At 39.9% G+C, this 12,873-nt stretch overlaps 1 protein-coding gene across 1 annotated transcript in view; it reads right to left on the bottom strand.

Moving 5' to 3' along the window:
- PDGFB (platelet derived growth factor subunit B) overlaps positions 1-12,873 on the bottom strand; it is a 37,580-nt gene that overhangs the window by 17,520 nt on the left and 7,187 nt on the right. Inside the window, exon 2 of the mRNA XM_007429634.3 lies at positions 493-589. Coding sequence (XP_007429696.2) covers positions 493-589 — 97 coding nt within the window. The remainder of the gene's footprint in view (positions 1-492; positions 590-12,873) is intronic.

Below are 12,873 nucleotides of genomic sequence, written 5' to 3'. Positions count from 1 at the left end.
GAAAAGTTGGCTTCCTAAGGGTTATGGATGTGTTTATTCATTTTTTGCAGTGGGTATTTTGTTCCTCATCCCATGAAATGGTGGGTTGACAAGATAAGAAAACACTCTACAGCCTGAACTCATACAGAATCTCTCTCTCATTTATTAACTCACATTATCAGGTTTTCCACCATTTGTTTTCCAGTGATCCATGTCCTGCCATGTTTGAAAGATCCCCTGGGTATTTCTGACACTATATAGCTCAAACCCTTAGGACATGAAGGGTCAAAATAAGCTATAGGATTATTCTCTGGGTGAATTGCCACATACCATCTTGGGAGGAGAGTTTGTCAACCCAGATATATCCTGTGGCTTTATTTTGTGTAAACTGAATCTAGAAAACACATAATTCACAGCGGCATCTCTTAGGTGGGGTACAAATGCATTTGTACTAGCTTTATTGTTACATCTGTTGGGATTTATGGAAGAGGAACATTCGGTGTGGAAATTTACCTACGGATTCTATCCGCAGGACCTGCTGGAGGTCTCTGATGGAGCGCACCGAGCTGTCATGCAGCAGTTCATATATTTCTTCAGGGATGGGGTCTCCCTGCCAAATCAAAAAGAAAAAGATTTGTTAAATAGCTCTCCTGTGCCAGTTTTGTATCAATTTTATACATTTATCATGGGGTAAGTTCTTATACACTCTTTCCCAACCTGACACCCTCCAGATATGTTAGGATTACAGCTATGGGATTCCAAAAGCAGAGAACTTCAGTCCCATCACACCTGGAAAATGTCTGATTAGGGAAGGTTGGTCTAGCAGAAAAAGAAAATAGTGAGGAGAAATGTGCACAAGTGTATTTTAAAGTGCAGACATCAGAAACATCAGAGTATTCACCGTCCATGAGAGAATGTCTCACATTTTCTCTTTAGGGGAAAAAAAAAAGTATAACTTTTTATGACCTTTAACAGGCACACATCCAAGGATTCTGAATATTCCATCAATTAATAAGCTGACCTTGAGATTGTTCCAAATACCTTCTACCTGGAAATGGTTATTATAGGGTAATCTTCTGCACGTTTCTATAGGTCCACCTGCATTTATTGCAGTTTACTCCCCTGTAAATATACTTAGTACTGCAGCATTAATCTCTCTCTCTCTCTGATATTAAAGCCAACAGATGGTTCTCAATCCCCAGTGTGACTTGGTCCTGGTGTTAAACTGTTGAGCCATTATACTGAGACCATGTACTATTAAAACAGTTTTTTTTTTCATTTGGCAGCAAAAGCCCAAACAAAGCAGTGCCCATTATATTCAACTATGTTGCTGATTTCTATCTATCTAAAATGCTATCATGTACATTTTATCAAACACTGGACTGTAGTGTCAACAAAGCTGGATACTCTAAAATTACAAACGGAGCAAATTACATACAAGAAGCCCAGTGTAATTTGTTTAGAAGGAAAGCAATGTTAAGACAAGGCAACTGAGAAAACAGCATAAACCGCTGGAGCATTAATTTTTCTCCCTGAAAATTTCTTCACTCTAAAAAATAGTTCATACTTCTGCTCTTCCCAAGTGATTCTTCTACATCAATGCACATTTCTGTGGTAATTGCTGAATGGATTATTTGAAGTGAGAATATGGCAAACGGAGAAAGGGTTAAGGATCCCATGTTCTTCTTTATTTATTACTTTTACCAGTTACGAAACCTATTCTGCATTTGTCCGACTTGTCAAATGCATAAACCCCCAACCGCTTCTAGGATATTAGCTTTAACAACATTCTACTAATGCATCTTTGTGCCATTTCAAAGTTTTCACCATGCAAGCTTTGTTTCATTCTCAGCACTGCAGATAGTATGGCTCTGCATGCTTCACAACTCTTGAGCAAGCACAAGCACAGCACCTATGATTCAGAATTTATAGTACATGTCTTCTTTTAGGTTTCTTTGTGAGCCTGAGAAAAGATGCAGCTGCTTTAAGAATCAGATTAAAGATAGTTGCTTTAATGAGTTGATTCTGAAACAAGACCAGGCTCCTTTAATAAGCAGCAGAGAGGTGCTATGCTCATGTGGGGCCAAAATGCTGCTTCTGAATTATTTTTGAAACAAGCCCAGCCTTGTCAGAGTGGCACAAGAGAACACGATAATCCTAATTGAGTTGCCCTTAGGAAAAATGAGATTAAACTGTAATGCAAAGAACAGCACTGAATAGCATCACAATTTCACATCATAGGACAATTGAATACTTTTATAGTTAATGAAATGTTCTGAAAATTGACAGTTGCTTATTTTTTCCTTCAGTTGTTAACATCCTAATGTGTTATACAGCCCAAAACATTCCAGATGGAGTTGTAGATGCACCAAATTAATCCTCACCTTGATAATGAGGGGAGCAGAAATCCCTAATATGTGCTATCAAAGTCTGTATTTTTTTAAAAGGAACCTAGTCTTCTTTCAAAAATCATCATCGTCATCATCTTTTTCTGGTGGTGATTTGAAAAAGAAATATAGCTGTGAGAGAAGATAGGCTAGGATCAAATGGAAGCAGTTCAGATGCCTACTTCAAAGACTTATATGTTCAAACATCTTGGGCTGATTCACAAAGAAGTTCTGCTCAACTCAAAACTGAAATCTATGGAAGCTACTTGTAAGAAGATAGTGCTTCTGGTCAAGTACTAGTCAGCTCTGGCAGGATGTGAGTGGGCAGGGGAAATCAACTTGTGATCTATATGCTAACCACACTTCCATTTTTTCAGACTCCAGAGCCCCATAGTCACACTGGCAAAATACAATGACAAATGGTGATTTTCATTGGTGCCATTTTTTGGTCTTTAAAAAAACAGCTTGTAAGCTGTAACATAGGTCTGTTACATCTCCAAGAGACTTAATGTACCTGCTTTTCTGTTAAAATGTTAGTTCTGTGCACTTTAGTGCTACCTTCACATCACTAACAATGCTCCTTGTAGTCCTCAGAAGCTAAACATAATTTTGGAAATAAAAATATGTCCTCTGGAAGAGTTGACCATCTCTGCATTAGAGTTTGCACTGGAGAGCCTTCTGTTATTTTGCAATCATAGTCAATAGCATGAAACTCAGTCTCCATAGGAACATCTCTTCTGCTATATCAGATCATTAATAACCAACAGTAACTATCTAAATTTTTAGACAAGAATATTTCCAGGAACTGAGCCTGGGACTTCTGCATGCAAAGCACGTGCTCCACTACTAAACTATGCCATCTTTCCTAATGAATAAGTCACCATTTTTTTTTCTTTTAAGGATACATTGCATTAATTTTAACCTTTGCTTTAATAATATATTGAGGAGGGAGATCTATTTTCATGATACAATCCTCACAATTAGAGGCCCAACCCTGACTGTATAATAGTGTATTAGCCTTAGTTAAAGACTAACTGCGGAAAACAATAAGAAAAAAAAATTCTCCATCAATGTTTATTTATGATCACTGTACTCCCTATTGTTTTCCTTTACTGAAAAAACAATGTTCTAAGTGCTGTACTGGGATGTGAATACTAGGGATTTTGCTGCTACAACTCAGGATGTAGCATGTGGATTAAACTGAAGTACTTTGTAGGACAAAATGGGCTCCATGCAAAAAGGACATTGCATTATATTTATTTGACTATCAACTGTATGCACCCTGTTTTCTCATCATTTGGCTAGATTACCAGCAGAAGTACAACATTAGGTGTGGAAGTGTAAAGTGTAAAGTGTAAAGTGTTTCCATAAGGCTCGATCCTCCATAAATCTACCCCAACTCCAGATATCCTACCCAACTTAAGCTATCGGTCCAAAATAAAAAACTGGGATCAGCAGTTCTTGTTTTACATGTGTAAGTTATTCACAGTCTTCCAACAATACTGACTTTTGAGCATATACGTGTAGAATATTCATTTCTGGATGTACTTCTGTGTGCCTGAGATATACGGATTGCATTATTTTGACCTTGATTTGGAGATGAAACAAAAGTGTGTTGAAGGGTGCCGAATTATTCAGGAGGCATTCCCCTCTCTTCAACAATATTAGGTGCCTTTTGGTCTTTATAGCAAGACTGTCAGAAGATTATTCAGAAACAGGGACTTATTTTAAATATAGAATAGGACTAGACATTTCTAGTTCAAATCTTTATTTGGATATGAAGTTTCCTGAGTAATCTTGAGCCAGTTACTAACACACCAACTTATTATTATTATTAGGAGGAGGAGGATAAAATAGGATGAAATGGGGGGATAGAAGCATATATGACATGGGTGGAGTGATCCTCCAGATGTTACTGAACTACAGTCAGCATTACAAATAAATACTAGGAGCTTCACAAAGCCGCAGGATTTCAAAGGATTAGATTTACTGTGGTTTCAAATGCAACATAGCTGAGCCAGAAATAAATTGGCTCAATTTTCAAATGTGTCATTATTGTGGGATCTGAGTAATCCAGAGTTACTTTCAAACTGGTGGAGAATCCTTGGGTGAAAGGGCCTTCAGAGTTATAGTTCTGTAATATCTGGAGAACCAGAGGTTTATCTACCACTGATGAATACTATCTTGAGCTCACTGGATGAAAGACAAAATATAACTAATTGATCAATCAAACTAAGGGTAATTTATTACAGGTGTATATCTTCCCTTTTTCTGCAGTAGCTTAAGGCAGCTTACATGGGATCTCTTCATTTTATTCATTAAACAACCTCATGAGGGAGGTTGAACTTAGAGAGATTGGTTGAAAAATATACAGTGGCTGTGGGTAGACTTGAACCTGGGTCTCCCCAGTCCTAACCCAACACTTTAACCAACATACTTCACTGGTTCACTATGCTTGAATGTATCCCGGCCAAAGTCCTATTTTCTATTTTGTTCAGGCCATATGATTTAAAGCTGAAGAACTATATTAATAGGGGGAAATAAGTGCACTGAAGTGGTCCATTTGTAGTTAGCATCTGGACTGTGGACTGAGCAGCTGCATTCTAATCTTATTTACTATGGTTAAAATCAATTACATTTCTGTGTAAATTCTTTCCGGAGGGGTGTGAGTGGATGAGTATATATCTCCTTCCTTCCTTCCTTCCTTCCTTCCTTCCTTCCTTCCTTCCTTCCTTCCTTCCTTCCTTCCTTCCTTCCTTCCTTCCTTCCTTCCTTCCTCCCTCCCTCCCTCCCTCCCTCCCTCCGAATGTAAAATCAGCCATCATACTTTTCAGCCCCACATTTTATCCTGGATTAGATTAATAAACAAGAGTGCTTGCAGGGTATTTAAAGATGTTTTCTGCTACCTAGGAAAGAGGAAGCAATCTTCTATCAAAATCAGCTAAGTAAAATGTTATGGTTCCTCAAAGTATTGTGATTTTTCCCGTGAATGCTTTTTTGGACATTCCTAGATCCATATTTATTTATTGAATTTTTATATTTATTGAATTTTTATCCCACATTTTCCTCTGGGTGCTCACCACAGCATAGACAGGTATCTCTATTTTATACCCACAACAACCCCCTAAAGTAAATAAAGTAAGCTGGAAACAGTGTGACTGGCCCAAAGCCCCCCCAGTAAATCCCATGTTTGACTGGGAGCTTAGTAGACTAATGGACACATCTGGAATTTTAAGAGCATGTGGTATGTATTAAGGCTATGCAATGCTTTGGATCTGAAGGAGAAAAACTGTTTCAGAGTACACACGGGTGCACACATTGCACCTGTTGACAACTCCTTAAACTAAATGTGTCTTTTTCCAGGATTATGCTACAAATAGAGAGAGTAGTCATATGCTCCCAGGAAAAGACCCAGCTGTTTTAATGAGTGGCCAACAGGACTATATAAGCCCCCCCGCATCTAAAATACCATCTTACTTCCAGATCCAAAGCCCTGCACTGTCCTAATGCAAGCATTCACAAAATGGCTGCCATGGATGACTTGCTTATTTACAAACTGACTGTGCAATCATAAAACACCAATTTACTAGGAAACAAGCTATTGAGTGTCTTCTCTTCATTAAATCCTGTCCTCTAATTCAGCTTAATTTTGCTTTATTTTGTATTTTAAAAAGTTTTCAGGCAGGTAGGCACACTTTTTTTCAAGGCATACGATGGCAACTGCCAGTGGGCTGCTATGTGACGGGGAGGCTGGGCTGTTAGGGACCAAGGAGCTGCTAAACACCAGGCAGAAGCAGCTTGGAGAATGCCACCAGACAGACCAGCCGGATGGTGAAGCATGATATTGAGCTCTTGGAAGGACTTGTCCCTGGGGGAGGAATGGCTGGGAGTGGAAGAAGTTGGTCCATAGGAAGGCAGGGAGGATAGGACAGACAAGAACATTTTGGTTATGTTGGGTAAAGGAGATATGGTGAGTGATAGAAGTGGACTAGGGTGCTTGGCAGGAGTCAACGGAGGTGGCCGTAAATATATTGATGTCCATAAATTACCCCCCCCCCCTTCAGTGATATTATTTATCCCTATTATAAAGTTCCCTGGGATGAGGGAATGATAATTAGGCCAGTGAATGAATATGAGTGGGGACCTCTAGGGCATCTCACTTAAGAACCAATAGAAACGAATTGGAAAAAAGGCTGTTTGCAGAGATCTGAAACATACTGGTTCGAAAATAAAAGAGATGTTGTCATTTAAGGCTTGGGATTATGCTACTGGTGAATGTCACTGTAAAAATTGGCTTTTGCCACTTGAGATAAATGGAATAGTTCTGAAACTGATGCTCCTGTCAGTGAAAAAAATGCTGCAAGTAAATAGTGTGACCACATAGAAGACTCTGGATGATCCTGATACTTAATAGAGAAGACAGAACATTAATTTAAACTCAAGACACAAGAGCTGGGCAAATGTTGAGTGCACAATGTTAGAGGTCAGGGGACAATACGCACTTCAATAATCAGATAAAGGGGACTTGACAAGCATGTATAGACCATGCTCCACTGCAAACAAGCAGATCATTAAAAGGCAACCTTCTGAAGAATAGATTATAGGAATGAGCTCCACTCCCTTTTCAGAGAGGCAGGCTTAGGTGCCAACTTTTTCTTGTCAGAGATGTTATCAGTTGGACCAAAGCATGACAACACACCCAGCTTGTAAAGTTCTTTATCCTCTGTCTCAGAGAAGGGTGTGCAGCCCTGGGGTGCAATGCGTCTTTATTTTCTTTTTGGAGCAGGTCTGAGGGTTGAAGTCCTCTGCACTCATGCTTAAGTCCAAGTACCACTGAACAAAGATATTCTTCCTTTTAGTAAACATGCTTCAAATTAGACCGTGTTCAACTATGGAGATTAACTTGCATACATTTTTAAGGTTCTCTGTGCTTATTGAACAGGAAATTGGGCCACTTTAAACTGCTTCTGGGAGTGGACATAGTCCACTTCAGAAAAAGGGCTGTGTGCAGGAAATGATACACATAAGCTCCAGATAGGGAGATACTCAAACCTAATAAGGAAATATTTGGTCTGCAAACTACCATTGGAAGAAAGGTGGAATGGGAAGGAGAAGGAGTTCTGTGAGCCAATCAGAGTAACAAGAGATATTTTCTGCTCAGCTGCTGTGAAGGTAAGGTTATATATCTAGAGTAGGTTAATAATCTCCTTTTAACTGCTAAGGAGTTCAAAGAAGGCTCTTGCCTGGCCAGTTATCGAGTGCCTTGGGGCTGGCCTTGCATCACTGCAGGGCTAAGAATGCCTAACCCAGTGGTTTCTGTAACTTCTTTTATCTATTACTTTGCCTTTCTTTCTGAAGCTTATGGTTTTCCTGTGCAGAGGATGTACTGGCATGCCCATAAGCTAGCAACCACACACATCCAAGAGCATATGTGCATACCAGCAACGGCCGATGGGCTTGATTATTATGGAAGTCAATACCTGAAACCAGATACGGAGTATGCATCTCCAACCAGAGACTCTGCAGTAAATTGCTTGAGTTTAGAGCTTGGATCAAGGATTCCTTCCACTTCAGCAGGCAGAGATTCTTCAAACAAAGGCATGCAGTACAGGTGCAAATCAATTTTGGTGCCAACTCTTTAAACAGGTCAGCAACTTTTTTCATTCTTAAGAGCAGGATTGAGCCAGGTCCTTCTTTGCTTTTTCCACTTACATATATTCTGGATTCACAAATGAAGTAAGCCAAAATATGACTCATTTCCTTTTGCTTAGTGTGTTGTACAAACCCAGTCAATGAAACCTAGTCTGGAAATCCCACCTTATCACTTAGCACAATATGTAAACCCAACCATTGTAGTTTATTCATCAGCTCATCTTTAAAGCATACATATTTTAGCGTAATGTGTGTATGCCACAAACTGACTTCCCCCACCCATTCACACACACTTGGCTCATCAACGTCATCCCTCCCCCCCCCATAAAGATCAGGATAAATATCATCCACTTCTTCATAGCTATTACACTTTTGCTATGCTAAATAGCAGGATGATATGGAGGTATTTCACTGGAATTGCAAGGGAATGAAAGGGTTAAATTCATTGACAAGAGTCTTCCTCTCTTCCAGCATGGGTGAAGCCTACCAAAGGTATATGGATCACATAAAGGCCTGGTTTATACATCACATTATAATGTGATTTGTTAACTAAAGTCAGGTAGGTGCTATACAGATACCTCCCCCACCCCCAAATTCCAAATGAACTGGATTATTTACTTTTGAATAATTTGCACAGAATTATGCTGTATGTCTCAACCCCTCTTTTCCACATACATGCCACTTTATTTTCTCTACCTTTTGGCTGCTACAGCTGGTGGAGGAGCTAGCAGAGTAAGAGTGCTGCACTGCCTCCCTTGATAAGGGTGCCACCTGAAGCAAAATGCTCTGGTATGGTAGAACCAGCCAATGTAATAGGCTGATCTCCTGCTAACTCTACCTGGCCTGGCTAGCTAAGTCCAACTTCAAATTACAAATCCAAACTTGATATCCTCTAATGACAGCAGAGACAGACTCATATTCATGAGCAGCTTCTGTGTAAAGCAGTAGTGGATCTACATTTTTCCTGCAGAGAAAACACTTCTCTCTTCATCTGAATATCCATGTATTGTATGCAAAATCATAATGATACAAAGGCTGCACAACAATTAAGTCCCACAAGATATAAATGGCAAAAATGGAGAACAAGGTAGATCTGTTGAAAACTAAACTAGGCTTGCCTTCTCTCCTGAGTTGCAAATAGTCTGTACAATTTGATTATAACGATAATATCAACATTCTTTTTGATGTCACAATTCTAGGAATACAACATAATTCTGTGAAATTTAACCAAGTTCTCTCCTACCACAGCTATTGCGATTTTAGTTATACTGTAGGGCAGGGTTCCTCGACCTCAGCAACTTCAAGATGGGTTGACTTCTTAAAGGGAGTCTGGCTGGGGAATTCTGGGAGTTGAAGTCCACCCATCTTAAAGTTGCTGAGGTTGAGGAACCCTGCTGTAGGGTATTTTTTCCATAGCCAGACATTTGCATAGCTATATGAAAGCTTGCTTCTTGGTTTATTTAAAAAGCATCAACTCTAAGACACTATAACTTCATCAAGAGTTTCAGCCTAGAGACAGGCTGCAAGTGCAATCTCTATCTAAACGTCAAGCTGAACACTAAGCCAGTCTAAATTTTTGGAACTGAAGCAATAAAAAAAATAATAAAGGCAGGATTAAAAAAAACTAAAAAAAACCACCTACAACCACATCTTTCTTCTCCTCCCACTGGTAAAAAATATAACAACAATAATCTGCTATTGTTTCATGACAACTCCAAATCAGCTGCCTAAAGTAACTACTTCCTTTTTTCTCATGGTAGGACCAACCCCATATTTACATTTTCCACCACCCTTTGTAAGTTAGACATCCTGGACAATCCAGAGTATCTGCTGTGCAAATAGGAGAGAAAAAGCATTCTGCAGATATGAAGTAAAGGCAATAATATGGGAAAGGCTACGAATTGCCTTTTCATTGGATTTATGTGAAGGTGGGAACATTACAATGCACCCGGTATTCCCATGAAAAGCTAATCAAAAGCATAAGCAATAGTGCTACAAGATTCCTCTAGATCACTAAATGTTCAGCTGTTCATCCTATTTATTCTGAGATGGAAATATATTTCACTCTTACATGACCCCAAGGAAACGCTGTGAAACTCAAACAGGCTGGAGAGATTTTTAAAGCTGCTTCCCCAGAGGATGTCCTTTGGATGTGTTTAGGACTGGTTGTGAATTCTTGAACTTACAGTCCTAACACACCCAAAAACTACTCTGTTGGGGAAGGTTCTAAAAACCCATGGGACACAAGTGTATTTTTAAACTGTTTTATTTGGATGCTGATTCTGAATATCCAGGATGCAAAATCAGGGCATGGAAGATAACATACAAGGGAAGAACTTTCAATTTGTAAGTTCTTCCATCCATCCCCTTTTCTGCCCCATGAAATAAAATTATTTTATTATCTCATTATCGAAGTGAAGGGAAAAAAAGATGTTTTTGTTTCTGGTTGCAAATTAAAGGAGGCTGCAAATTAAAGGAGTTGAACTTCCACACACCTTGATGGTACCAGGGTGTTAAAGACTGCCTTATAATAATGATTTCTTTTTTCCCACAAAGCAGCTCATCCATAATGTCTTAAGTCCAAGCCCAACCTTGAAATCCACTTTGACATCCACTCATTCTCTTGTGCTATTCCAACACTTTGCAATATTTTGAAAAGGGGTGGATTCTAATTAAGCCAACACATTTCCATTCTTCAAAGGAAAATAAAAAAGACAGACTGAAGAGAGGCGGGGGCTGCAAGGAGAGGACAGAATCAAGCAAGAAATATTACCCAGGTTTCATACATGTAGTCTGCTAGTTCACCTACCAGGTTCCCACCAAACATGTGTGGATTAGTGTTCCTTACAATAATTAACAGTTATGGATTTGTGCTAGACCAGGGTGCTGTGGGTATTACACACCTGGAGAAAGGGAAAAACAAATCAGTAATATACATATACACATAAGCATGTATATACAGAGACACACTGAAGATTTTCTGTGTTCTGAAACACAGAAAATTGTGCTTGGGGTGGTAGTGGGAAAATACCATGACATTCCTCAGCATGGAGTAACATCAACGAGTCCCAGCAGAACCTAACAAGAGAAACTTAAACTGTCTTAACCCCAAGGGCCCTGGCTTCCATGGCTCGAAATATGCCTTTAACTCTTCTGTTGCCATAACCAAGGAATGGTCATCTCTGAAACCTACAGTATTTCCACTCTCACATGTTGGTGAAGTTTGTCTTTCATGTACGTGAAAACAAACACCATTTGAAATGCTGTGTTTTTACATAAGAATACTTAAACTGAATTCTTCTATGGGCTTTATTTTGATTGTGTTCACCCAATATACTGAACCACAAACTAGCCAATGACCTTTTACCTTAGTATTCTGTATGAATCTAGCTTGTGTGATTAGATTATCATTCACTGTATCATGTGAACCGAGAAAACCATGGGTAAGCTAAGTTATGGAAATTCAGCCTTTCTAACCCTTACTCCCCTTCTGAAATGATCAAAGACAGTTCTACCCTATATCCTTCAAGCAATGGCACATTCCAAATAAAAGCACAACGGAGGGACTTCCCTAACAGCTGGATATATACAGATGGTGCCTGGAAAGAAAGTCATTCTCAAGGGCTCATCATATTCAACCTGCTGTCTGCTTTAGGATGCTGCAGGCCCACTCCTTCTTGCCCAATCACTGGCACTGCCCTCCATGGCCATTTTACTTGGGCATCTGCCTACCTAGCTCCTGAATGGCATTACAAGGGCTCCATATATGTACCAAGTTATCACTTCTCTAGAAAAGTGCTAGACTTATTTTTGAACACAGTTATTCAACTTTTGAAATAACATTAGCTCTGTCTTTAAAAAGATTTGGCAATCCAACCCATTTAAAGCAGGAAAGACCAGGTTCTGCCAGATGTAGTGGTGGTTCTGTCAGCAATTAAATGCATTACAGGTTTTCTGCTGCTTCTGCCAACAAATGGTTTGTACAGCCATACTTTTTACTGTTACTTTGGTGGGGGACTCCATTCTGCATACCCCAGGGGCTACTTCCAGGTGCAGCCAGCTGTGGCCCTTCACTGCCAGCACTGCCGTTCTCTTAAGCACTTACCAGTTTGGGGTGCATAGGGGCTGGGGTGGAATTGAGGAAAGTTCTACCGATTTCTGAGCCAAGTTACAGGTCAGAGGTACAGCAGAATGGCTGGGGTGAAGCAGGAAAGAGATCAATGCAACCCCTCCAAGGTGTCCGAATAGCCACTGACAGGTTAATAGAGCAGAGGTGGGCACAGGATAAAACAGGGGAACTTCACCCATCCCTCTTTCCCTACTTCACCATGGACATGGGTATAGCAGTCTTCCAATCTTCCTATGTTCAAAAATCATCCAAGTGACTAATCACCAGCACACCACCAATGACCTGTTAGTTTGGGCAGCTTGAAAGATGGCTAAAGCTTCTTCTCAGGCACCTAATCCCAAGTCTGTCCAAACACATTTTCAGGGCAGTGACTGGAAGCTGGGTTTCTTTTTTTCTTGCTGGAAACTGATGTTGCATGGGAGAGGAAACACGGTCAGAGGAATCTATCAGTTGCTGCCCTTACCTTGTTCCACATTAAAACTGTAAGGGCAGCTCCAAAAGCCAGCCTTATTATTGAGGCAGTAATCCGACTGTCGGAGTCGTGCAAATTATGACAAAATAGTTTTCTGCTGACTCAAGGATGGGAGGGTGCACATTAATATGGCCATGAGGAACATTCGACACAGGCACCCAGACAGACATAAGAATTGTCTGCATTTCTGCAGCTAGCCTACTTTTAGCATTTCTCCCACACTTTGATTGAGAGTCTCTCTGCTCTTATTCATT

This window comes from Python bivittatus, unplaced genomic scaffold (assembly GCF_059951505.1).
Source record: "Python bivittatus isolate LINGU-HERP-01145 unplaced genomic scaffold, Pbiv_v1 ctg000330_np1212, whole genome shotgun sequence".
In the NCBI taxonomy this organism is placed as follows: Eukaryota; Metazoa; Chordata; class Lepidosauria; order Squamata; family Pythonidae; genus Python; species Python bivittatus.
The sequence above is the reverse complement of the archived record's forward strand: the minus strand, read 5'-3'. Positions and strand labels throughout refer to the sequence as shown.